The sequence below is a fragment of the Phyllostomus hastatus genome, unplaced genomic scaffold, assembly GCF_019186645.2.
Source record: "Phyllostomus hastatus isolate PE091 unplaced genomic scaffold, TTU_PhHast_1.1 phas_scaffold_345, whole genome shotgun sequence".
Lineage (NCBI taxonomy): Eukaryota > Metazoa > Chordata > Mammalia > Chiroptera > Phyllostomidae > Phyllostomus > Phyllostomus hastatus.
Window position 1 is genome coordinate 24141634 of NW_025334024.1, and position 25063 is coordinate 24166696.

Below are 25063 nucleotides of genomic sequence, written 5' to 3' on the forward strand. Positions count from 1 at the left end.
TGTTCAATATTGTCATGTAAAACCTAGCCTGCACAGTGAGGAAAGGAGAAGAAATAACATACACAAGAAGTGGAAAGAAAAACCAAAACTTCATCAGTCACAGATGATTTGAGTTCATAAAAATATTTACAGATAAACTATTAGAATTCATTCGAGTTTACTTAGGTTGGATACAAAAATCAATATTAAAACATCATTATACAACACTGTATAGTAGCCACCATTAGACAATAAAATATTTTTTAAATCATTGAAAAAGTCCTTCTAAGCTGGTCCCAAATGCCCCCACGTCCTGGTAGCCACGACTTTATGTGGTCCCCTCCCCTTGTGTGGGCTGCAGTTAGTACCTCATTTCTAATGAGTAGAATATGGCAGAAAGCATACGGCGTCATTTCCGATATCAGGTTATTAAACAACTGTGGCTTCCGTCTTGCGTGCTCTGTCCCCCTCAGCTCCCCCGCCCCTCCGGCCCCGGGGAAGCTGGCTGCCATGTCATGAGGCAGCCCCCTGAGTCTCTCCACAAGTCAAGCCTCCAGGTGAGACCACAGCTTTAGCCATGAACTTGACTGCAATCCGAGGAAAGACCTTCGGCTGGTGCTACCCGGCTCGGTGCCCGACCCACAAAAACTGGAGATGGAAAACGTCTGTTGTTGTCGACACTAAGTTTGGAGCGAGACTCGTTAACATGCAAATGGATAACTATTACAACCACCCTTGACACTACTTCAAAATACGTCACGTAACTAGAAATAAACCCAACCAGAAATGTGCAAAACTCAGGGGGAAATTCTAGAACTGAATCGGGATGGGCACAAGCAGACTGCAGCAGTCACCAACGGTCCCACCCGTATGTGGCCTCCTGGCTGGTGACCGAGGTGGCGTTTCTGAGCCTTACAGAAAGAGCTGACTGCTCAGTGAGCGGGGCTGGGACGGCTGGGTATCCGTGTCGGAAAACCAGAGTCTGACCCTGGCACCCGCTATTCATGAAAATCACTTGCAGGTGAATGACAGTGTCTCACCGTGAGAAGCTGTAAAACTTTGGGGCAACGACGTAGACAGACGTCCTCCTGACTTTGAAGCAGGGGAGGGTTTCTGAAACACAAAATCACTAGCTGTAAAGAAAACGTTAAATCAGTGTGAATAAATGAAACTGAAGAATTTCTGTTTATCAAAAATGGACGGGGGGAAAAAAGTGAGGGAAAAAACCCCCAAACCACTGAGGGAGAGAATACATGTGCAGTAATGCAACAGACAAGAGCGTAGTACCCAGAATGTGTGAATGTCCGCTACACACCAGTAAGGAAAAGGTGAGCAGGCAGCCCGGGATGAGCACTGGACTGTGGCGGCGTATCTAGAAGAAACTGCCAGAGGCAGCAGCCAGTGGTGGGGACGACGGGACACGTAAGCAGACACCCCAATAGAAGGGCATCATCAAGGTCGCTGTGGAAGGCAGGGGGTCTTCTCCAGCACCTCTGAGGGCCTCCAGAGTTGCTGCTACGAAGGTCGGAAAGCTGGAGAACCTACTTTCCACCCGCCGACCCTCCACAGTGTTGGAGGAGATCTGGGGGAGAAAGTGGAAGGCCAGGCTTTTGACATCGGGAACCTGGCTTCTCACCACACGGTGGCTGAAATCACAGTGACACTGGCACCAGAGGCATCAGCCCAATAGAAAACAGGCAAAAGATGTGAATAAGCACTTCAAAAAAATAATAAAAGAGGAAATCCAGCTGGCCAATACACATACCCGAAGAGCGGCTCTAGCTCACCAATTGCCTTGGAAACGCAACTTATGAATGCAACAAGGAGGTACCGCCGCACACTCCACAGACGACCAAGAGTCAGCCGTGCCCAGTGTGGAACCGGGGAGTCACGGGAACGAACGGTCACCCAGGGTGGGTGGGACTCCAGCTCTGTCCAACCGCCTCAGAAAACTAGCAACATCCAGTAAAGCTGAAGCCACCTACGACCTGTAGCCCAGAAATTCTGCTCCCAGATATGGCACTTGGAGAAAGCCGCAGGTATACACACCAAAACCTGCACATGAGAGTGCCCCTGCAGCCCTGCTTACAGCGGCAGCCCAGCCTGCAGAATGTCCCGGGTGCCCATCGCAGGAGAGTGGGCCCACAGTCTGCGGCCTGGCCCCTGCTGGAATGGCACAGAGCAGTGAACACAGAATCACCGTGTCTGCATGCAGCAACCCAGGTGGCTCCCGCAAACAGGACGGTGAGTTGAAAGAAGGCAGGTTCTGTTGTTACATTGTACCGCCTCCCCAGACAGGCATAACCAGAACTCTGTCATGTAGCCGTGCAGATTCAGGTGGTAAAACTGTCAAAAGTCCAGGTTCGATTCCCAGCCAGGCTACATTCCTGGGTTGCAGGCCATAAACCCCAGCAACCGCACATTGATGTCTCTCTCTCTCTCTCTCTCTCTCTCTCTCTCTCTCTCTCTCTCCCCCTTCCCTCTCTAAAAATAAATAAATAAAATCTTTAAAAAAAAAACTGTCAAAAGGTGAGGAACAGCTCCTCTAAATGTTGGGGTGTTTCCCTCTCCAGTGCGGGGAGGTGGGGAATGGAGGGCGGGCGCCTGGGGGCTTCTGGGTGGCGGTGATGTGGGGGTTCGCTGTATAATGGCCGTCGAACTGTGTGTGTATCCTGTGTGTGTCCTCGATGGCTCACACTCTTTTTAATGTTTAAAGTAAACAGTTACATAAAACCGACACACCCGCCACTTGTCCTTCCTTCTTGGGCTCCCCACCCGAGTTAGAGACAGGCCACCCCCACTACCCAGGACCCCCAGTGTCAGCTTTGATGACCCCCCCTCCACCTGACCTCCAGTCAGGCATTCCACGCCGTGGAGGACCCACCTCCCAACACCTCTCAGAGCCCGGCGGCCCCTCTCTCCATCCCTACTCTCCCTGCTGGCCCCTTGCTTACCCCTTCCACCGCCATCCTGCCCACCAAGCCCACTAACTTGCTCTCTCTCTCTCACTCTCTCTCTCACTCTCTCTGTCTCCTTCACACCCCAACCCCAAGCCTCTGCCCCAAACACTTCTCACCTTCCCCATTCCCCTGTCCCACCCTCTTCAGCATGAGGTCTCAACTACAAGTCCCTTCTCATAAGAAACCTTCCTGTTGGGTGGGGTGACACCCCCCACCCTGACCTAACACCCCCCACCCTGACCTAACACCCCCCACCCTGACCTAACACCCCCCACCCTGATTTAACACCCCCCCGATAAGGAAATACCCAACCCATAGGCTCCGGCTCCGGCTCCGGCTCCGGCTCCGGCTCCGGCTCCGGCTCCGGGAAGGTTTGTGTTTCTGCATCCCGGGTATCTGGGCTGAGCGAATGAAGCCAGGACCTGCCTGAGACCGGAGGTTCCCACCGTTGGGGACTACTGGAAGGAAGGGGAAGGTCTGAGATGCCTCAGGCAAAGCTTCCCCCCACACCGGGAAGCCTGAGGAGGGACAGGGGGGAAGCCAGCACGAGACACCCCATGGGCTTGACCACGAGGATGGCCGCAGTGACCGGTGACCAGGAGGGGCTGCAGCTGAGCCGCAGGCCCTGTCCCCCGATTCCTTCCGGAAGAAACGTAAGCCTCCCAGATCGTCGTTGAACGCAAGGGCCTCCTCCACAGACGACAAGCCGAGTGTCCTCCTCATGCGGAGGGTGGAGGGTGTTGGAGCCTAATGTGATACAAAAATTAACAATGACGCACGGCAGTTTTGCACCCGAGTTCATTCACACCCATTGCACTGCGCTCTCACGGCCTGGTCCCTGAAGACACGGTGAAGCAGTGACTCAGCTGCACCTGCTGTGCCTCGTCCACGAGCAGCTTGACCCGCTCCACGCCCCCAAGGGTCCCTCCTGCCTGCTCGCTGATGTGCAAGCTGCTGAGGGCTAAGACGCCTCCGTCTGCTTCCAGACTCTCTTTCCTGTGCCCTTGGTCGGTCCGCTTATCCCCCTGACAAATTTCTAAACATACAGGGGGGTTTTCATTGTGTTTTTGTTATTACTGCCTAACCTCATTGCACTGAGGTTAAAAAAAAAGTGCTCTCTGTACAATATCTATTGTTGAACTTTTGGGGAGCTTGCTTTCAAAGCTAGCATGCAATTAATTTTTAAAAAATGCTCCGTAAGTGCTTGAGAACAATTTGGCTGGACGCAGGGTTCAATTAATGTCCATTAGATCGAGCTCTGTGCTCACGCTGTGCAAATCTGTCCACGGCCCAACTTCTCCAGCGTTGCCATCAGTCGTTGAGAAGCACTTGAACTATTCCTCGCTGATGGTGGATTTTTTGGTTTCTCTTTATTTGATCATCTTTAAGTTGGTTTTATTGAAGTACATTTACACATAATAAAATTCACTCATCCCTGCCCCCACATCCGGGGGAGCATTTCCAGGAAGTGGTCGCATCCCAGAGTCTGGACCCCAATGGGGCTCAGGGCCACAGGCCTGGGACTGTTTCCGGGAACCACCAGACCCCTGTCACCATGGCTGGCCACATCCTCTGCTGAGTAGCCCTTGGCAGGGTCTAAGAAGCCAGGCCCAGACTGGGGGTGAAAAGGGAGGTCCCAGGCAAGGCCCTGCCGCACTGGGCTGCCCACTCCCCCGGCCTGGGTCACTGCTCCCTGGCACCGCCCAGGAGAGGGGCTGGAAGTTTCCATGACCCCATAGCGCCCTAATTAGAATAGGGACCACCCCAAGGCCTGGGGAGCCTTGCACAAGGCTAGGCTAAACCTAAACCAAATCGGGGCTCCCATCCCCCCAATAGAAGTGAGGGTGCACTCTGCGTGGAGTCAGAGTGGGAGAGACACTTCCTCTGTGGTGCTTCCGCGCAAGAAGCGGTCACCGAGCCATCTGGTGTCCACATGGGGCAGGGGGCTGGGAGACAGAGTCTGCATGGGGGGCGTGGGGCGACGGCACGCAGGGGAACGGCATTGTGCGGGGAACATTCCCAAAGCGACACGAGGCCAGCTAGACTGGAGCACAGACCACTCTGTGCAGAGGGGGAGGGGGCGGCCAGGCTGAGGGGCAGCGGCAGGTGCCCAGTGAGCGGCGGGGGCTGTGAGGACCAGCCGACCTGGGGCTGGGGCTGGGGCTGGGGCTTTGACAGGCTGGCCGCAGAGACTCAGCCACCACTGTGAATAAAAATAGCGAACACACTCGTGAGAACCACAACCATTTTCTGAGCACGTACTCTGTGCCAAGGCTCTTCCTGTGGATTGTTTTATTTAACCTTCAAAGCGAGTCCTGCTGTCGTCCCCAGGCACGGGTGGGGAAACTGAGGTACGAAGAGGCTGAGCGGCTCGTCCACAGCCGCTTGGTCAGCGAGCGGCAGAGCTGCCCAGGCAGCCTGGCTCCGGAGCTGGCCCCGCTGCCCGCCCCGTGAAGGGCTGTGTGCCTCGAGAAATGAACAGAGGGCATAACAGAAGGGGTCCCGCTCTAGCTCCTTCCCTGTGCCACTCAGAGTCCTTACAGTGGGCCCGGGGGCCCGGAGCCTGTCCCACTCACTGCACTAGGGCCAGCCGGGCCCTAGAGCACAAGATCGCGAGAGCCGGAGCAGGCAGCTGTGTTGGGTAAAGAGACAGATGGCTGTGTGAACAGTGTGGACATTCCTCCTTCTGGTCACTCAGCAGGTGCAGTCCTGGAAGCAGGACCTCTCTCTCTGGTGGGTCCCGATCACGGATAGGTGATCTCAGCGTTTCCAGACACAGCGCAGTTTTGGGGCCAATAGCTTCTGAGCACAGGCCAACAGTGCCCCCTGGTGTGCAACCTGGGGAAAGCTCTGGTTTCAAGCGTTTCCCACTTGCTCTGCCCCTGCCGGTCAAGGGGCAGTGTTGATTCTCTGCAACTGTGGCCAGAGCTTGGATTTAGAACCCACACTTTCACGCTTACCAAGGGAAATTCAGCTCTACCCTATCGTCAAGTAGCCAGGTCACTGAGGTCCTGCTGGCTCAGGTGTAGGGGAAAGAGACATTCCCCTCCCACCCTCTGGAAGTTCTGTGGCCCTGGCCCCGGTCTAAATGGCCTAGGGAGACTTGAGAACACAGGAGGGAGGAGCCTCTGGGAAGGACTGGACTTTCTGATCTGTGAGAAGGGTGGGCATGGCATTGGGGTCATCACAATTTGGGAGGGAGGTTAAAGGAAAAGAGGCCTCGGGCATAGGCTGGTGAGGTCTCAGACAGTGGGTGGGTCCCTAAGCCTTGGGCCCGGGGCACGGATGTGGGCAGGAGGAAGGTGGCAGGGCCCAGCAGGCTGGCTGGGACCCTGACCCCAGCAGCAGGGGGAATTCATGAGGCCCACTACGGCCCTCTTCTTCCCCAGTCTCATTCAGTCTTCCCAAAGCTTAGGCTAGCCAGGACCAGAGCCATCTGACTCACGTCGATGTGCAAACTGACGGTCAGTTTAGAAACGACAGGCCGAAGTCCTACAGGACTTAGTCTTGAAACATGGCCTCCTGACTCCCCGGCCAGAGCTCTGTGCACAGGCCCGGCCCGCTGGCCCCAAGCACCGGGGCCAAGGTTGCTGCCCCCTGGTGGGGTTGGACCTGACCCAGCATAGAATGCCAAGGGCATTCTCGGCATTTCCCTCTGGACCTGGGGAAGGCACAGTGGTGAAACGCCTCCCAAGAGGGCATAGCGCCTCCGGTGGCCAGCAGCGGGCCTGCCACCTTCGCTGGTGGAAGCCAGTACCTCCGGGTGCAGGCAGCTAGAGAGGCCGGCGGTTCCAGGCCAAGAGGTCCAGGCTACTGCATCATCTGGGAGGAGCTGAACGCCTCCATCTCCCCCTCTGCTGCCGCCACCGCCTCGGAGCGGCACCTCTGGAAGCAGAACCACAGGAAGAGGAAGAAACCTGCGAGGGAAAGGCTGGTTCATGAGAACACTGTGGGAGTGCCATGGGGCCTCCCCCAGAAACCAGGGACCTCCTTGTGGGGAAGAGAGGCCCACGAGTAATTCTCAGAAAGCCCGACTGTTGGAGGCCGAGGGGAGGGGCGCAGAGGAAGGAGGGCCCAGTCACCGCAAACCCAGAGGGTGCAGATAACAAGGCAACGCCCCTTCCTCTTATGCAGATTACGAGTCACATCCCTTCCTCCTGGAGGAGGTAGGCCCCTCCCAGCTGGCCAGGGGGCTAGCTGCCAGCTCCTGACCCCACCCCTCGACCTGAGCCTTTCAGCAGTAAACACCTGCCAGGTGTGCCCGGCCCCCCAGGGCTTCCTCCGGGCCCCCCACAGGACCCACCGTAGAGCGAGTTCAAGATGGTGAAGAGGAAGAGCTGGGGCAGCAGGAAGACGCCAAAGGAGAAGAAGGCCAAGGTCCAGGTGGTGCCCAGCAGTATGGTGAGGCCCAGCACGGTGACCGTGTCCTTGCAGGCCCGGGAGCCTGGTGCCTTCTCTTGAGCCTTCATTCTGCGTAGGACCCGCAGCGCCCAGACCAGCACCACCAGGTTGAAAAGGGACGTGAGGCCGCCGTAGCCTATGACCAGGGCCCCATGCACCCCGGGGCTCTGCACCCAGCATCTGCAGGGGAGGGGTGCAATGTCAGGGTCGGTGCGGCTCTCGGGCTGGGCAAGGCTGCAGGCTGCTGGGCCAGGGGACTGCCTCTTGAACCTGGTTTTGTTCCCTGGCTCAGACCTCTTGCTCCGTGCCTGACTGTACGCGGGGTGAAGTCCTGGGCCTAGCTTTCCCGCCAGGCCGCCACGATAAGACCCAGTTGCCACCTCGGCCCCCCATCCGCAGCCCCCACAAGCCTCCTTCCCACCCCTTTGCCTCCCCAAGACACCTTTGTGACAGGGACTGCCTTTGACCCCGGCGGACACCGTGTCACATACTTTCGGCAGATTAGTCCATTGAGTCCCCACGATGGCCCTGTGAGGCTGGTACGTGACCCTTCCTGTCCTACAGGTGCGGAAACCGAGGCTCTGGCTTAGGAACACACAGTAGTAAGGGGCCAAGGAGGGACTTGAAGCTCCGTGGTCTGAGTCCAGAGCCTGTGCCCCTCCCTGTCACAATCACCTGCTCGGGCTGCTGCCACTGCAGCCACAAGGGTCCTTGAACATTATTTCGGGGGGCTTCACCCACATTCACAAGTGTGGCCGTGGACCGTCCCTTTTTACCGCCAGATAACGCCACATTTATCCACCCAGGGTCTGGTCGGTGGACACGAGAGTTATTTTCAGGACTTTTTAAAATTGCTGTTTGGGTTTAGGAACACCTGGATATGTCACCTCCCACCCGTTAGGATGGCTACTATCCCAAAGGCAGGGAATATCCAGTGTTCGTGAGGATGCGGAGGAAAGGAACCCTCCGCCACCCCGCACTGCCTGGAACCTGGTGCGGCCACCGTGGGAAGCAGCATGGAGCTTCCTCAAGAAATCGCAACTAGAACTGCCGTGGGATCCAGCCGTTCCACGTCGGGGCGTTTATCCAGAAAGAAAGAATGAAAACACCGCCTGGAAAAGACCCCCGCACCTCCGTGTCCGCCGCAGCGTTGTTTGAAACGGCCGTGGTAGGAAGACAGCTGGGGTGTCCACCGGTGGACGAATGGATAAAGGATGCATGGTCTACACTTGACCCCTGACTGCTGTGGGGGTTGGGGCGCTGACCCCCCGCACAATTGAAAACCCACGTATAACTTTTGAGTGTCCCCCAAAACTTAACTACTCAGAGCCGACCCTTCACCAAAAGCCCTACTGATTAGTCGATTAACGCAGATTTTGTATGTTCTATGTATTCCATCCTGTATTCTCACAATAAAGTCTATGAAAGACAAAATGTACTTACCATATTTATTGAAAAAATCCGCCTCTAAGTGCAACCCAAACCCATGTCGTTCAAGGGCCAAGTGTGCGCGTATACAACGGAATACGACTCCGCCACACAAAGGAATGAAACCCTGCCCTTTTCTACTCTGTCGATGGGCCTGGGGGGGTCCTCAGGGAGCACTAGGCCCAGTGAAACAAAGCAGATGAAGACAAAAACTGTGTGATCGAACTTGCATGTGGAATCTCCAGAAATAAAAATAAAAATAAACATATAAATAAGCTCTTAGATACAGGGACAGATGGGGGGTTGCCAGAGGCAGGGGGGTGCTGATGGGTGAAAGAAATGGAAGCTCAGAAGGTACCACCTTAGAGTCACCAGGTAAGTCGTGGAGGTGAACGCACAGCACGGCGCCTGCGTGACTGGCACTGCCTGCGTGCTTCAAAGTTGCTGGGAGAAGGCATCTTAAAAGTTCTCATCTCAAGAGTAAAAATTCTAGCCCTGGCTGGCGTAGCTCAGTGGCTTGAGCTCGGGCTGCGAACCAAAGTATCACAAGCTCGACTCCCAGTCAGGGCACATGCCTGGGTTGCAGGCCACAGCCCCCAGCAACCGCACATGGATGTTTCTCTCTCTCTCTTTCTCTCTCCCTTCTCTCTCTAAAAATAAATAAATAAATCTTTAAGAAAAGAGAGAGAGAGAGGAAATTCTGTGCCTATGTGTGGTGACGGGTATGAACCAGACTTACTGTGGGGATTGTTTTGCAATACACACAAACACGGAATCGTTACACTGTGTAGCTGAAACTCATCTGATGCGATATGTCAGTTGTATCTCGATGGAAAAAATGGCCTTAAATTGTAAGAATAACTGAAAGAACACACAGGTACGTGGGAAGAGTCTTCAAATGCGGGAGAGTGGCCGTCACAAGCCCAGGGTACGAGGTGGGGGGAGAGGCGAGGAAGACTCCAGAGAAGCCAGTTCGGAGGGTGAGAGTCCTCTACCAGCCCAGCGTTAACGTGCTCCCTGTCCCGTAGAAGTGTCGCCTGACTCCTTGTGTCCACATCACAGGTCATATCATAAAACACAGGTTTAAAGGGCCCCGAGTCACACATCCCCTGAGCAACCAGCCCGACCCCCGAGAGGGAAGGGAATCAGCCCCACTCCGGCCAGGGCCCTCGCTTCGGGAGGCCAAGCGGGGGACCGTGGTTGGGGGCCAGCTCTGCCATTGACTGGCTGGGCCTCCTTGGGCAAGGTTCTTAAGCGGTCTGTGCCTCAGTTTCCCCCACCGTAAACAAGGGCTGGCAGGAGAACCCCGCTTTTCATCCTGAGGACTAAACAGACTAATCCACCAGGTCCATCAGAGTCAGCCCTCCGAGGCCTTGTGTCGGCTGGGCGAGGAAAAGGGGTCTGCAGGGCTTTGGGGAGCCGTCCCCCCTGCGTCGGCTGTTAGAGACTTCTCGTAACAAGGAGAAGGCTGGCGTCCTAGGTCACGGAAAGGGGCAGCAGCGTCTGTCCCCCAGACCCTCAGAGTCCACTGCCTCCCCTTGCCTCTCCTCCTGCACGTGCTGAAGCCCCCTCCCAGGGCTTGGGGTGTGCTAGCCCCTCTCCCTGGGGAGGGTTGGAGTCCTGGCCTTGCCACGGCAGGCACGGGTCAGGAGGAGCCGGAGCCCGAAGCGTGAAGGCTGGACAGGAGCGTGCATTACCAGGAGGCAGAGGCCCTGGAGGCCCGTGAACGGGCACTGGGGTCCGGGCCACGGCTCTCTAGAATTAGCTGGCATAGAACTCGAGCCTGCCCCTCAGGAGACCGTGGGATCCAGCAGAATGGGGTGTGACAAAGCCCCCCCGGAAACCGCCCCTGCCAGGGAGCCCGCCGCAGCCCAGCGTGCACTCACATGGACGTGTTCTGGGAGCCTGTGACGTTTCTGCTGTCTCCCTGGTTGCCGGAGAGTACGATTGTGTGGCGTCCATAAACTGAGCTCTTGATGGCCAGGAGGAGCAGCACCAGGAAGGCTGGAACCCCTGAGGAGGGGGACAGAGGCTCAGCATCTGCCAGGAGACCCCAGGGACAGGCCGGCTGTGCGTCCCTGGGGCTGCTGACACAGAATTCCACTAGGCAAGGGGAGCAGCGAGGGAACAGAGACTCTTCTGAGCCCCCAGGCCCTGTTGGCCATCCAACTTCAGAGCAATTGGCCTCAGAGAAGGCTGGGGTCTCCAACGTGGCGTGAGTGAGTGAGGTCTCCAGGATGGGGCCACAGTGGCAGCAGGAGTGGTCTCACCGGGGAGGTGGTGGCTGGGAGCTAACGGAAGAGAGGGCTGGGGAGCAGATGAGAGACAGGTAGAGAGGGCCTAGGATGGTGCTAGAGATGACAACGACAGTGGTGCCAGAGGAGGTGGTGAAGACGAGGAGGAGGATGGTGGTGATGATGGCGGGGGTGTAAAGTGGTAGTGATGGAGGTGGAGGTGGAAGTGGTGGAGGCAAAGGTGGTGGAGGCAGAGGTGGTGTTGGAGGTGGAGGTGGTGGAGGTGGTGGAGGTGGTGGTGATGGAGGTGAAGGTGGAGGTGGTGGAGGCAGAGGTGGTGTTGAGGTGGCAGTGGTGATGATAATAATGCAGGAAGTGGTGGAGGCGGTGGGTGTTGGCGGAGATGGTGACTGGTGGCCATGGCGGTGGTCAGGGTGATGAGGAGGAAGGGAAGGAGAAGGACAGGCAGGGGCAGGGGCCCTGTCCAGCTGGAGGCCTCGGGAAGCGGGAGGAGAGGGAGGCGGGGCTCACCCCAGCCCACCACGCAGAGCTTGAGCACGTATCTCCGGATGTAGATGTTGTAGACGCGCACCAGCAGGAGGTAGAGGTTGAAACCTTCGATGGCCATCCAGGTGAGGCAGCTGAGCAGCGCGTAGTGCAGGGTGGCGGCCAGGGCTCTGCACGCTGACCCCGGCGCGGAGGGCACGGCCAGGATGGGGCTCAGCAGGAAGGTGACATTCAGGAGCAGCACGGAGGCGTGCAGGTTCATGTGGATGTTTGTCAGGGAGTCACCCTTCTTCCTGTGGGTGGAAGCGTGGCCCTCAGCAGCCTGCGGACATCACCCGGGCAGCACCGCCCCCTGGGCTCACAGACACACACAAGCACGGGGACACGGGTCTCCTGCCTCGCGGCCTCTGCCCTGTGGAGAAGCCCATCCCGCTCTGGGGGACCAAGTGGGAAAGAAGGAGGAGTGCTGAGCAGCCACGGGTGGGCGGGCCCGGCCCTGGGGCGGCGGGTACCTGGTGAGGAAGTACAGCAGGACGGTGAGCAGGGAAGCCACGATGGAGATGCTGCAGCCCACGAGGGAGATGTATGTGAGCGGCGCCAGCAACTCCGCAGGGAGCGGGTCCTGGGACAGTTGCTGCGGGAGGGAAGGGGGACTGGAGGCCAGACACATGGAAATGCTCCCCCCCCCGCCCCCGAGCTCTATTAGAGAGACCTTCCAAGACCCCTGCTCCAAGCTCCCCTGGCCCACAATCCTCACCGTGATCCTGGCTCAAATACAGCCATGGGAGACACAGTGGTTTTTCCCTCCTCCAGCTCCCATCGCCCCTTCCTCTGCGAGAGTCGCCCTTCCCTCACTGTCTGGACCCACCACCATATCTCCCACTGTGTGAGCACAGGTGTACCACTCCCGGTCTGCCAGAGCCCTCCCTCCTCCTGCCCACAGTGATTGGTTAAGGAATAGGTGTGTGATACACTCTAGGCTGGTGGGACTCAACTGTAAGATTCTGGCTGACAGAACCGGGTCAGAGATGCTCTCATTGTACTGGCCTAAAAGCTAGTAGGACATGAGGCCTATCTTGGTGACATGAAGCCCCTGGATCAAGCCATGCCTGAAGCCTAACCCAGTCTTATCAGGAACATAAACTCCTCAGCTTCTTTTTTGTCCCTGTGAGCCAATTTCAGTTGGGTTTTCTGTTCCCTCCAACAGCCTTGGCCCTGTTTCTCTGTCCTGAGCGTGGGGCCCTCTGCAGCTCTGACCGCCCTCCCCCAGGCTGTGCGCACACATACCATGAGGACAGCGAAGTAGCTGAGGTGGTTGCAGCGGCAGAGCACCTGAGAGTCTGAGGGGTGCTCCGTGCGACAGCCCTCAGGGCTCCAGGCACCCCAGTAGCGCTTGCTGGCTCCCTCCTTCCAGAAGACACAGGTCGTCACATAGCCTTCCTAAGGGGGGATGTTGGAGTTGAGTTCATCCGAGGGGGTCAGGGTAGTGATCGGGGACTGGAAGCTGTGGGGGGCCAAGGGAGACCCAACTGCACCCTTGTCGACATTTCCCTAGGCAGTGGCTGGGCTTTGCCCTCAAGCAGATTCAGATGCCAGCCCCAGCGCCACCGTGGACTCTGAGAGTGACGCGGGCAAGTCGCATAGACTCTCTGGGCCTCGGCTTATTTATCTGCAAAACGGGATCATTTACACCAAGTCATAAGGATAGTGGGAAAACCACAGGCAACCCTGACGCCCAGCCGTGTGGGAGGAGGGGTGGGGCAGCGCCACGGGAACCTGCAGAAGGAGCGGCAGCGGAGTTCAGAGGAGGGAAGGGACAACTGGGGCACCAAGGTCTTGGGGGACACACTGGATTGTGGTGGAAGAGGGGCAAGGACTTTCCAGATGAAGGGAACTGCAGAGGCGAAGGCCCAGAGCAGTGAAAGGAAAGGGTGGAGGTGACGTTGAGAGTGCAGAGAAGAGGCTGATGGGAAGCCAGGGCAGAGCGTGGAGGCGCTGGACTTTTCCAGAATGCCAGAGACGGAAGAAGGGAGGCATCGGGGCCTGCCCACCCACAGCCTGACCGCCTGCTTCTCATAGCAGCCTCTGCATTTCTCTTGGGGACCCAGCCTTCTCACAAGGGCAGGTCAGATAAATCCAGCCTGATCCCTGGGCCGGGTGCCCCAGGCCGTGTGCCCCAGGCCTGGCCAATCCACACACCCCATCCTCCTGGGCAGTGACGGTTCAGGTGACCTATCCATCATAGGTGGACCTTTAGGACTCCGTTCTGGGACCCTGGTTTGCTCACAAGAAAGGGCCTGCTGAGAAGAGGGAAAGAAAGGCCAACACTTCAGCTGCCATCTTGCCACAGAGCGGAGAGTCAAGGCAGGAAACCATTGCTGAGAGAGGGAGAGAGACTGAGCTATCATGGCAGCCTAGCAGTGCCTGGATCCAGCTGTGCCTGAAGCTACCCGGCCCTGGACATTTCATTTACATGAGCCAATAAATTCCCTTTTGTGCATACGTTGGCAGGAATTGGTTTTCTATCACGTGCATATCAAAGAATCCTGACTAATACCACGAGGAAAAACTTCTCTTATTTCTTTGGCATAAATGTTTAAAGTGTGACAGATTTAAAACGGTTCATTTCCGAGACGGTTCCACAGATTTGCATTTGGTCAATCCGATGTTCAGGGTGGGGTGGGGTGGACACGGGGGCGCCCCGCAGTACCAGGCTTTCGTTGTGCCAGAAGCTGATGTTGATCGGCTCCCTGAGGTCGTTCACCGATTCATTGTCCAGCTGGGCCCCCAGGACATAGTTATGGAGCAGAAGTGATTTGTTGTCACTCTGGACGGGCGAGAGAAAAAGGGCTGACTGGCGGGGACGTGAGGAGACCTGGACGGGGTCCCAGCGCCCCCGCTTCTCCAGGCCCTCCTTCCTGGCTGAGAAGAGCGTCATGCCTTTCCCGTGTGCAACAAGGGCCACCCTCCTGGCCTTGGCACACGCGGTCCCCTCCACCTGGAAAGCTGTCCTCTCACCACCCTCCTGCTCCACCTCCCCTCTGTGTAATGCACCTTCCACTCTGCCACTACCCAAATCACTTCCAAAGCCAAAGCTAAAAGGCACCTCCTCCAGATGCCCTCCTGGACTGCACGCTGGGAACAACTGCCACTCCTCCCTGACTCACTCATCGCTTTGTATCTCTAGGGTTATAACCAACCTTGAACTAAAATTAAGTCTCTAAGGTCCTAGTCTAACTGTCAAGATAGAGTTCTCTGAGGACAGAGCCCTTGTGACCTTCTTGTCTGTCTCCTGCCTGGGGACATGCACAGACATAAGTAGGTGTTTCTTAGGTCTCATTTGCACATTAGAATTGTGCCTCCCCCCATTCTGCTAAAGCTGAGGCCCAGAGAGGGGTAGCGGTGGCTCGGGTTGCGACAGTGGGCTGGTCCCACTGATGCTGGTCCCCACCCAGACCCCTGGCGGTGGCCTAGATGCCCGCAGTGCCCCCAGGAAGGGCCAGGGCCCATCCCCCCGGGCCCACCATGGCACCGACCTGGAAGAAGCGGTCGGTGGAGAAGTAGATGCAGATGAGACGAAGCCGACTGGGGCTGCGAAGCCTGCAGGTCCTCTGGGTCAGCTCCTTCGGGAACTGCATGGCGTGCCGGATCTTGGCCCGGGCCTGCAGAGGTCCAAAAGCTGAGCCTGGTGTCTGGACTGGCCCCAGCACCTTCCTTGGCCCTGATGAAGCTCTCCCCACGCCCTCCCAACATTTCTCTCCCTGGGGCTTCCACCGGCAGAACCCTCCTCCAGGGCTACGCCTCCTCCCAAACTTCCCGAGATCCAGGATGCAGGCAGCTCTGGCCCCACCCAGTGGGGCCCAGGAGGATGGTGCCTCTCTTCCTCTGCCTTCACACTGCTCTCCCCATCCCCGCTCCAGCACCCAAGCATTCAGCAGGAATCACAGCAGAGTCCTCAAAGGAGCCCAGATTCCCGGGCCTCTCCCATGGCTGCCACTGGCCCCTCCCCCCAGAACTGCAGAGGCAGGAAGAGGACACTGACTTGGAGGGGCTACAAAGCAGCCCTCTTTTTCCCGTCACGTGAGGGACATCAGTCCCATTTTACAGAAAAGGTAACTCATAGCTCTCAGGACAGAGCCCCAGTTGGCGGGGAGGGGGACGGATAGATCCTGGGGATCCAGGTCAGACCTTAAACCCTTGGAGGATTTCCGGGGTGGAGGCACGGGCCCCCCCCCCACCTCCCAGACACCTCTGACCTGCTGCGGCTGCTTTGGGGCTCCGCTGCTCAGGGTGTCGCTGCTCAGGGCCAGGCCGGGAAAGCTGCAGTTTAAGTTGAAGGCCAGAGCCTGAATGGACTCTAAGGGCAAGATGAGGCGGTCGGCATTGAAGGTAACATTCAGCAGTCTCTGCTCCAGACTGTGGACGAGCATGGGAGCCGACCTGGAGTGGGGGCCCGGGGAGAGAGCGTCCAAACAGCCCAGGTGGATAGGGCTTCCCCCACTCCGTGTTCCTGTCACTCTCACCTCTGGACTTGCGCACACCCAGTGTCCCCGGCCCACTCTTACCTTCCCACCCTGCTCGCCCCCTTCTCCTCAGTAACTCTTGTTCAGGTCCCAGTTTGTTGACACCTCCTCCAGGATGCCTTCCTGGGCTGCTCCCTGTTGACTGAATGAAGTACCCCGTGCTCCCCAGGCTTCCCTGGCTAGTCATCAGCATCAGTCTCTATCCGGAGCTGCTCGGCCTTTGGGTCCCAGATTCTGGAGCATTCAGCCCAAGTTTTGGAGCCCCTTCTAAGAAATATGCACAGGGATCCAGGTTCTGCACCTGGTTCTATGACATCCATGGTCAAAGGCCCCCAGCCAGATGGCAAACCTGATGAGGGCAGAGACACATGTCTACCCTGCATCTCCAGAGCCTAGTGTCAAGCACACGGTAGGCACTCAATAAATGCACGTCGAATACATGAAGTAATGGTCTACACTAGACCAACCTCGAACCCCTGATTCCAGGGCAAGCAGGGCCTGGGAGGCACAGCTGCCTCTAGGTAGGCGAGGTAAGACCCACGACTCACTCAGGAGAATCAGTGATCGCCTTCTTCATATTCATTTTATACATCAAGCTGTAGACTTCTTGGGCTGTCCCTGTGGGGAGCGGGTCAGACGTCCCACCTCAGTCTCTCTCCGCAGCTACTTCCCTGGCCCCACGGGCTGTGGGCCACCACCCCAGCCCGAGGCTGCCAGTTCACCTAGCTACTGCCCCAGGAGGTCCTTTCGCCCTCCCTTGGTTTGAGGCCACCCCCTTCCCCGTCACACAGCCAGGGGTCTGGGCTGGGACTGCCCTGGCACAGCTCAGCCACGCCCTCTTACCTTCTGCCTCACTCTGAGCAGTCACGAGGCACAGGCAGAGGAGAAGGGCTGCATGGCGACCCATGTCTTGAGCCAGGTCTTCTCCGAGAACCAGCTCCCACCCTGGAAAAGGGACCTGCTGTCATCATCAAGGTCAAAGAGTGACCTCGATCTCCTTGGTGTCTGGCATGTCCCAAGGGTAGGACATACAGCACCTTATTCGATCCTCATCACCCCTGCATTTCCCAGATGAGGAAACCGAGGCTCAGAGAGCTAGGGTTCAAGCAAGCAGTGAGCTTGCTTTGCTTGAGGCAGCCCTGAGCCAGGTCTCTGGAAATCCAGAATCCTTGACCAGTTAGCAGGTAACACGTGCCATGAGCAGTTCTGCTTGAGTCACTCCATCCCCGCCCCCCCGCCCCCCCAAAAAAAGTCCTTCTGGGAGCTTTCCCCACGGCCGTGACCTCACCCAGGGGTTGCTTGGAGGCAAGCCACATGTAACCCTGTCCAACCCTGTCATTAACCCGCCGTGTGACTTTGGGCAAGGAGCTAGCCCTCCCTGCCTTCCTTTTCCTTGGTTTTAAAATGAACTAATAAAGACTTCTGCGTAAAGGCAGCAAATGTATGGCCAGCCCCTGAAGGTCCACTGAAATGAGGGTGAGTGAATTAAATAGACACCAAACCACAGAGACACAACAAAGAGAGAAGACAAGAGTGGGTGAGTGAGGTCAGCAAAACCCGGGCAGCCGCAAAGCAGGTGATAAGCGTAACAGATCTCAAAACCTTGACCCCAAGTGTCCGCAGTGGGGAGAGGGGCGGGGGTGGGGGTGGACAGCGAGAAGCCAGGTCGCTCAAGCCTCACCAGGTTGGAGCCCTGGAGGCGTAGGGGCCGCAGGAACTTCTGAAGGCAGGAATGGAGAGGCTGAGGCTGCAAATGAGATGATTGGTTGTGAGACTTGCCAATGGCCACCTTGGTCCCCAGATCCCTTCTGGCGCCTGAGTCGTCCAGAAAACCATCCTCATCGTGCTGCCAGCCTCAAGCCCACCCCAGCATCATCTATTTCCTGGAGATGGGGAGTGCACCTGGAGAATCGGAGGGCAAGGGAGGGGTGCCATGCTGGTCCAGAAAAAGGAAGGCAGCAGATCCTCTCCCTCCCTCCTTCCTCCTCCTCCACTCAGCTACCAGAAGACCACAACAGCCATGCTGCTGGTGCCCCAAGGCAGGAGAAAATTCTTCTCTAAAGAACGGACCATTCTAAGAACAGCATCCTATAAGGTTACTGACATGTTGATGTCCCTTAGTAAAATGGTCGGGACCAAACTTATGGAGGAGCCTCACCGGTCTCCAAGCTCTGCCAAACAGTTGAGTTTTTCGTTGTCCACTCTTAAAGACGAATGGTCGGCCAAGGAACGCTGGGTATTTTAAAACACAGACCCACTCTCTCGGGAAGCTGCTGGAGGATGTGCTCCAACACAACGAGGGAGTAAATCATGAACGAAGGTAGAGGGCACCCGAGGGGCAGTGAGGGTGCTTCTCAGAGAATGGGTGACCAGAAGGCCCAGGGCGAGGGCTGGACAGCAGGATGAGGGGACACCCTGCCCAGAAAGCAGCAGGCACCAAGAAGGCTCCCGAAAGAAGCTCTCAAAGAATAAAAGCAGGAGGAATGGGATATACAGACCATCTGACAGGTTGGAACATCTAAGAAAATTATTTTAAGAAATGCCCTGTAAAGAGCTTGCGAGTGAAAAATAACAACAAGCCGTGGATTTCTGAAAGCCCACGCTGTACAAGGAAGAAGATGTAATCTCGCTTCACAGATTGACTTCATCGGGGACAATATATAGTCATAATGAAAACAGGAAAGGGGAGATTTTTTTTCAACTGAGTAAAGAACCGTATTGCGATGATTTCGACTTCCGTTTACGAGGCAGAGAAGCCACGAGAGAACATCATTCCCGCTGTGGTGATGGAGAAAGGCAAATAACGTACAAATTCCCTGTGGAGCCCGGGGCGGGGGGAGGTCTGCAGGCCCGAGGTAACCAAGTGAGCCCTCCAGGGATGAACCATTGCACTTCTCACGGAACAGAGGAGGGAGAGGAAGTGGCCACAAAAGCAGAAGAAAACAACTGGTACCTCAGTGAACTCTTAAAGGCCCTGAAGGAAAGTGGCAGTGCAGAACCCTGGGAGTCCCAGACACAAAGGGAGCCCCTTTCTTCCCACAGTTTTCTACTGGGCGCTGGGGAGAATGCCTGGGGTGGGGCAGAGGCCCGAGAGAGCCCCCAGGGTGACAGGCAGGAGGACCTGGCTGGAGGAGCCGTCTGAGCTCTGAGCCAGGCAGGAGTTCAAGGTGGTGCCTGGCTGCTGCTACAGACAGATGTCTGTGCCCTGGCCTTCCTCGGATGACATACCCGCATCCCACAGGTCCCTGACCTGCTACCAGGCAAACATCTGCTGCCTCTGGTGGGTAGAAACCCGCTATATACAGACGATGAAACACCTACCTCCCGCAGACCCTGCACTGACACTAGGCAAAAGCCACCTGCAGCTGGCAGGGAGCCGGAAACCCGCCGTGCCCACCGATGAAACGCAGAGGGTGGCTGCTGTTGGGGGCAAGGCGGGAAGCTCACTCACACCCAAGACCCCTCCGACCACACGGGACAGAGTCTGGTGAAGAACAGGAAGTCTGCCTGCGTCTAGAACCTGCTCCGAATAACGGGCAGAGGCTGGCAGTCCCTGAGGGAGAATCAGAACAGCTAAGGAAGTCCCACGCCTGGGGCTCAGGCACAAGGCTGCCAAAGGCTGAGGCTGGAGCAACAGAACCAGGAATCCGCAGCCTCTACACCAGCCCCGCACGGGGGAGCGGGTGACGGCGGTCTGCCAGGGCCAGAGGGGGTGGCGCGTGAAGCGTGGTTCCTCCTGTGTTGCGTGCGTGCCATGCTCACAGCGGGCGAGAACACTGAGAAAATCCCCGTGGGACTCGCGACCTCACACTCAGCACGGAGCAGTGGCAGTCCACCACTGGGGAAGTCTGACGCCCGTGGGGCATGGGCAGTGACTATGGCAACAACAAAAGCTAGTCTAACAACCCGAGTCTACTGCAGACTAGACTGGCTCGGCGGCCTATACTACAGCCATAACGGAAGACCCGGGCCCACGCCCAGGTCTACACCCCCTTGACCTCACTCACTACTGTTCTTGCACACACGGTGCCTGGTACTCAGTCAAAGGTTGTCACCCATACGTAAAATCAAGAAAAAGGAAAGACCCATTATAAGGAGATGAAAGGGGCCACAAAACCGGACCCAGCAATGGCCAAAATGTTGGAACTACATAAATCTGTAGCCAGAATGATCAAGAAGAAAAGAAAGAAGGAGCCATTACCAGCCCCAGCTATGAAAGGGAGGCTGTCACTGCAGAGCCACCTGACATTAAAAATGATACGACTTATGCTAATCAATTGTACAGCTTGGATGAAATGGAAAGATTCCTTGGAAGATACAAACCACGACAGCTTACTCAAGAAGAAATGGATAACATTCATAGCTATTTATTTACTCAAGAAATTGATTTTGTAGCTTAAACGCCTTCCCACATGGGGATATAAAGTACAGCAGAGGGAACTTAGTCAATAATACCGTAATAACTATGTACAGTGCACACGGGTGCTCGCTGATCGGGAGGAACACTTCGGAAATTACACAAATATCTAACCACTATGTTATACGCCTGAAACGAACCTAGTATCTCACGTCCACCGTGATTGAGAAAGAACAATAAACCTTCCCACAAAGAAACTATTTGGCCTAACTGGCTGCACTGGTTAATACTTCTAAGCAATCAAGGACATTTTCTTTTCTTGAGTAGCATCTTCCATACATGGCTCTGCACTTTGTTTTTCTTCCCCTGAAAAGGAAACGTGGAGAGATTCCCACAGCCGTACCCAGCTGAGCATTGCGGGGATGAACCGTGGCATGCGACGGAGCCAGTTCCCTGGTGAGAGCCGGGCGTGTGGGTTCCGGCCTCTGCTCCCCCGGACAGCGCAGCCGCCCTCGGAGACGTCCCGCCAGGTCCGGGCTCACCCAGGTCTGCCCATTTTCATATTGGGTTAGGCTCTTCCGTCTCAACTCCTGGAAGACCTTTCCCTCATAGGAAAATGAGCTCTCTGCCTATCACGTGAGTTGCAAATTATTTTCCTAGTGGGTCCTCCGCCTTTTGACCTTACAAATGGCCCTGTAGCCAGGTGGAAGTGTATATAGTGTTTAGGCAATACAAATTACCAGTATTTTCCACTTGGGCTTCTGCATTTTGGGCAGCAGCTAGAAAGGCCCTCCCCACACTAGCATTCTGAAGGAGTTCTAAGTTTCTGCTGGTGTGTTTAAGGTTTCATCGTTCGCACTGGGATCTCCGGTCCGTTAGCGCTGATCCTGGCGTACAGAGATGTGGGTTCCTTTTCTTTTCCCCACCGGGCACCCATGTGTCTTCACATTATTTATTAACGCATATGTTTACTTCTTAAAAGAGAACAGAGACTTGGGAGTCATGGAGTGTTGGGTCCTTATTTCTTTGGTGCTGCCACCTCGGGCAAGTCACGCCCCTTCTCGGAACTCCAGAGAAGAGATGAGGGAAAAGGCTTGAGAGGAAGCCACTGAAAGAAACCACGTGAAATGTTTCTGGTGAGATAGCCAAGGGTCTGATAGTGCGGAGATGACCTTGGGCTGTCTTGTCTCCTCTCTCACGGCATGAATGGGGAAACTGAGGCCCAGAAGGTGGTGTGGATTTGACGTCCAGGGTCTGGACCTTAAGGTCAGGATACCAGGCAGACACAGAGAGAAGAAGAAGAGGCTGACCTCACCTCCCAGCTGGGGAAATCAGGCCAAAGCAGAAGCGACACCTCTCCAGACACTCCAAATAGAAGTTGTGGTTTCCACTCTGTTTCCCAGGAGCAAACCACCATCTTCACTTCTGCTTGTAGCACCCAACATCCCTGCCTCCATCTCTCTGGAGGCCACCCCCAACCCACCGTTGCCATCCACACGTCACCCTGCAGTTCATAGTGCAGGGCCCTCGGGAAACGGGAACCCCTGGCCTGACTTCCAAAATGGTCCCAACTGACCGTGGGAAAATGGGATGCCACACAGGGGTGTGCCTGGGTGTGTACGGCAGCCCAGCGGTCAGACTGAGACTCCAGCCAGCCCAGGGCTCCAGAGTCCAGGTCAGACGCCGTCCCCAGCGTGTGGCAGCCTCCCCACGGCGGCTGGGTGGCTGCACTGCTGCGTGAACAAGTTGGACCCTATGTAGCCAACAGAGAGGTCGGGAGACCTTCGGAGCACAGAACAGAGCCTTTGAAGGGTGCAGATTTGACAACCAGTTCCGGTGCTCAGTGCCTGGGCTCTGACCCTGGGCAAGTAACGTGACCTCACTGTGCCTCAGGTTTTTTCATCTATAAAAGGAGGCCAAGAAGACCTGTTTCCCAGGGAGAGAGACTCCAACAACCATTTCCCTGACTCGCACACCCGGGGAATCCAGGCCCGACCCAAAGTCCCTGGCCAGGAATACACCTGCGCTCCAGCCTTGGGAGCCCTGCCTTCCTCCTGGAACTGACCATGCACCCCCGCAGCCCACCCTCTCCCGCCAGCACCAAGGCCTGCGGAGCCAGCCACGCTCCTGTACGTGGCCCCATCTGCTCCTTCCAAACAGCTGCTCCTGCCAGCTGCAGGCTGGAGCCCCACCTCCAGCCTCACCCTGGCCGGGGAGAAGCCTGGCCCCAGGGACTCTGCCGAAAAGCCCTGACAGGTGCTATTAATAGCCCATTTTACAGGTAGGGAAAGCGCGACCGTGCCAAAGCCCAACAGGGAGTCTGAGACCAGGCCAGCACCAGAGCCATTTCCCCGACACACTGTCCCCAAGCTCCAGTCCAGGTCCCTCTGAGAGCAACTGCCCCTGCTCCAATTTGCCCAGCACAAACTCTGCCAGGCCCTTGCTCCTGTCGCCTGAAGCGCAGGTTACTGGATTAGACCCATTTTACAGATGAGAAAACTGAGGTCCAGAAAAGAAAGGGCCAATCATTTGTTCCCAGGCTACATGAGAGGAGTTAAGATTTGAACCCAGCACCCAGCCACGCCTTAATTTAAATGACCTTTTTTTCAAAAACAGATCTCTACATTCCCCTACAATTTAATGTTGTCCCCAAGAGCCCAGAGACTGGTGAACAGAATGAAGGCGGGTGCCCAGCTTGCTGCGCTTGGGAAGCCCCCGGCCCGGTGCCACCTGGGCAGGGACATGCCCAGAGCCTGCTGGGGAAGCCCCAGAGGAGGACGGGGCGCTGGGGGGAGTGGGGAATAGCGAGGCTTGGAGGGGCTGACCTGTAGGCTGCTGCTGCTGCTGCTGCCTGCCGTGCTGCTGTCTTGGCCGCGTGGCGAGCCGGAAGAAGGGGAAGGGGGAGAGGGGACGCAGGAGCCGCTGTGCCAGGGCAGCCTCTCTGCTCTTCTCACCGCGCGCCGGCACTTCTTCTTTCAGCGGCAGAAGCCTTGCGCTTCCTCTGTGCTGACAGCAACGCCCAACTCACTCCTTGATCTCAAAGCCCAGGGCCCACAGCGGGTGGGCGGGGTGCTTGGAGTCGGTGGGGAAGGGGAAGAGGGCTGGCCAAAGTGGCACCCTGCCGAGTTCAAGACCCACCTTGGCTCCGTACCCTTGGGCAAGGGATTTCACTTCTCTGGGCCTCGGTGTCCCCATCCGTAGAAAAGGGAGAATGACCCCTGCCTGACCCGACAATTAGTGAGATTGATGATGGTAAGGACCAGGTAGGGGCATGCCCGGCGCCTGCCGGGGAACCCCCAGAGGAGGGCAGTTAGCGGGGAAAGTGGGGAACAGAGAGGCCCAGAGGGGCTGACCTGTGAAGCTGCCGCCCCCGCAGCGTGCCAGAAGGGCAAGGCCAGGCCTTGTTGGACTGCCTGGGTTCAAATGCCGGTCCCACCACTTGCGGGATGGGTGGCTGTGGGCGTCTGACCGACAGTGGAGCCTCAGCGTCCCCTCTGTAAAATGGGGACCAGGACAGCGCCACCCCACAGGGCAGTGCGGGGCTCAGAGAAGGCAATGCTGCAGAGGCGCTGTGAGTGCTGCAGAGAGCCCTCAGTGTTTCACACGAGGGGAGCCCGAGGCCTGGAGCGGACAGGGGGCCTGGCCCAGAGTCACCCAGGGGCGGAGCCCCCCGGGGACAGGACGTACTGGGAGCAGAGCTCAGAAAACGTGGCCGGGGCAGTGGGGCTGGAAGGCTGGAAGGCTGGCCAGCTTCTCCTTGAGCCAGGGGTCTGGACAAGCCTGTCCTACTCCAGCCACCTCTTCCAGAGGACCCTAAGGGACAAGGAGAGGTGCCTGTGTGTGTTGGTGGGGGACAGTGCCCCCCATCCCGGCCCGCCGGGAAACTTGCCCTACCCCCCGTGCATGGAGGGGTGGGATGGGGTGTAGCAATGAGGAGGAAGAAGGTGAGTCCCAACGTGGTCTCTTCCACGCCCCCAGCTCAGGGACCTTCCAGGTCAGCCCAAGCACAGTCCACAACGGATAGCCACTTCTTCTCTGCCCCCACCCCAGGGGTTTCCAGCATGGGTTCAAGTGCAGCCCGCAGGTAGCTCAGGTGGCCTCTGTGAGAAGGGAGAGGGGAGCTGCTCCTTGGAGAGCAGGGAGGTTTCAGGGGAGCACAGGCACCCCAACAACAGCTGCATTGCAAAGATTGCAAAGGCTTTGCAGGGCTCCCTGTGCACCTGTGTCCTGACACCTTGACCACACTCCACCGGGTCTGCACATTGGTTTTCTGTGATTACCACCCCGGCATTGGCCTCCAGGCCCTCCCCCTCTGAGGTCTCCCAGCTGCCTCTGGGGTTGCAGCAGCCGCAGCCTTCTGCACCCGGGGCTGTCCGTGAGCCCCGGCGGCGGCTCCCAGGGCCAGAGAGGAGGCCCTGCTCTCCCCGAAGTCCTTCTCTTCTCCATCCGGGGTCTGTGCCAGCCTCACTGGGCCCCGCACTCCAGATCCCGGAACTCTGCCAACACACCGTCCAGCTCAACAGCCAACAGGGCCTCCCTCCCGCCTTCATGGTCCCGCCCCATCTGACTTCTACTGCCACCCAGTTAGTTCTGGATGCGCGGGCCATGTTCCGACGACCCACCTCCCTGCTCTGTCCCAGCTGGGGCGCTCCCAAGTACCTGGGCGGCACCGCA

At 57.1% G+C, this 25063-nt stretch overlaps 1 protein-coding gene across 3 annotated transcripts; it reads right to left on the bottom strand.

The window, feature by feature from the left end:
• Positions 1-5049: 5049 nt before the first annotated feature.
• Positions 5050-23376, bottom strand: ADGRG5 (adhesion G protein-coupled receptor G5). 3 transcript variants are annotated; one of them, XM_045818407.1, is made up of 13 exons: positions 23215-23376; positions 17714-17779; positions 16876-16977; positions 16581-16650; positions 15766-15949; positions 15046-15171; positions 14220-14336; positions 12797-12949; positions 12022-12143; positions 11534-11802; positions 10655-10781; positions 7243-7520; positions 5050-6856 (listed from the first exon to the last, which is right to left on the bottom strand). In XM_045818407.1, exons 3-13 carry the CDS (start codon positions 16937-16939, stop codon positions 6750-6752), a joined length of 1617 nt encoding a protein of 538 aa, XP_045674363.1. In that variant the 5' UTR covers positions 16940-16977; positions 17714-17779; positions 23215-23376; the 3' UTR covers positions 5050-6749. The 3 variants fall into 3 exon arrangements, with proteins under 3 accessions (XP_045674363.1, XP_045674362.1, XP_045674364.1); XM_045818406.1 differs by lacking the exon at positions 17714-17779; XM_045818408.1 differs by lacking the exons at positions 17714-17779; positions 23215-23376 and adding an exon at positions 16075-16174 and having other exon boundaries at positions 16876-16943.
• Between the last annotated feature and the right edge of the window lie 1687 nt (positions 23377-25063).

Bases quoted from the DNA above. Each gene is read 5' to 3' on its own strand.
- ADGRG5 (XM_045818406.1), bottom strand. From the start codon at position 16,939: ATGGGTCGCCATGCAGCCCTTCTCCTCTGCCTGTGCCTCGTGACTGCT. The intron at 15,950-16,580 runs GTGAGTCGTGGG...CCCCCACTCCAG, and splicing joins GCGATCACTGATTCTCCTGA to GTCGGCTCCCATGCTCGTCC. The intron at 10,782-11,533 runs GTGAGCCCCGCC...CCCCCTCCTCAG, and splicing joins GCTCTGCGTGGTGGGCTGGG to GGGTTCCAGCCTTCCTGGTG.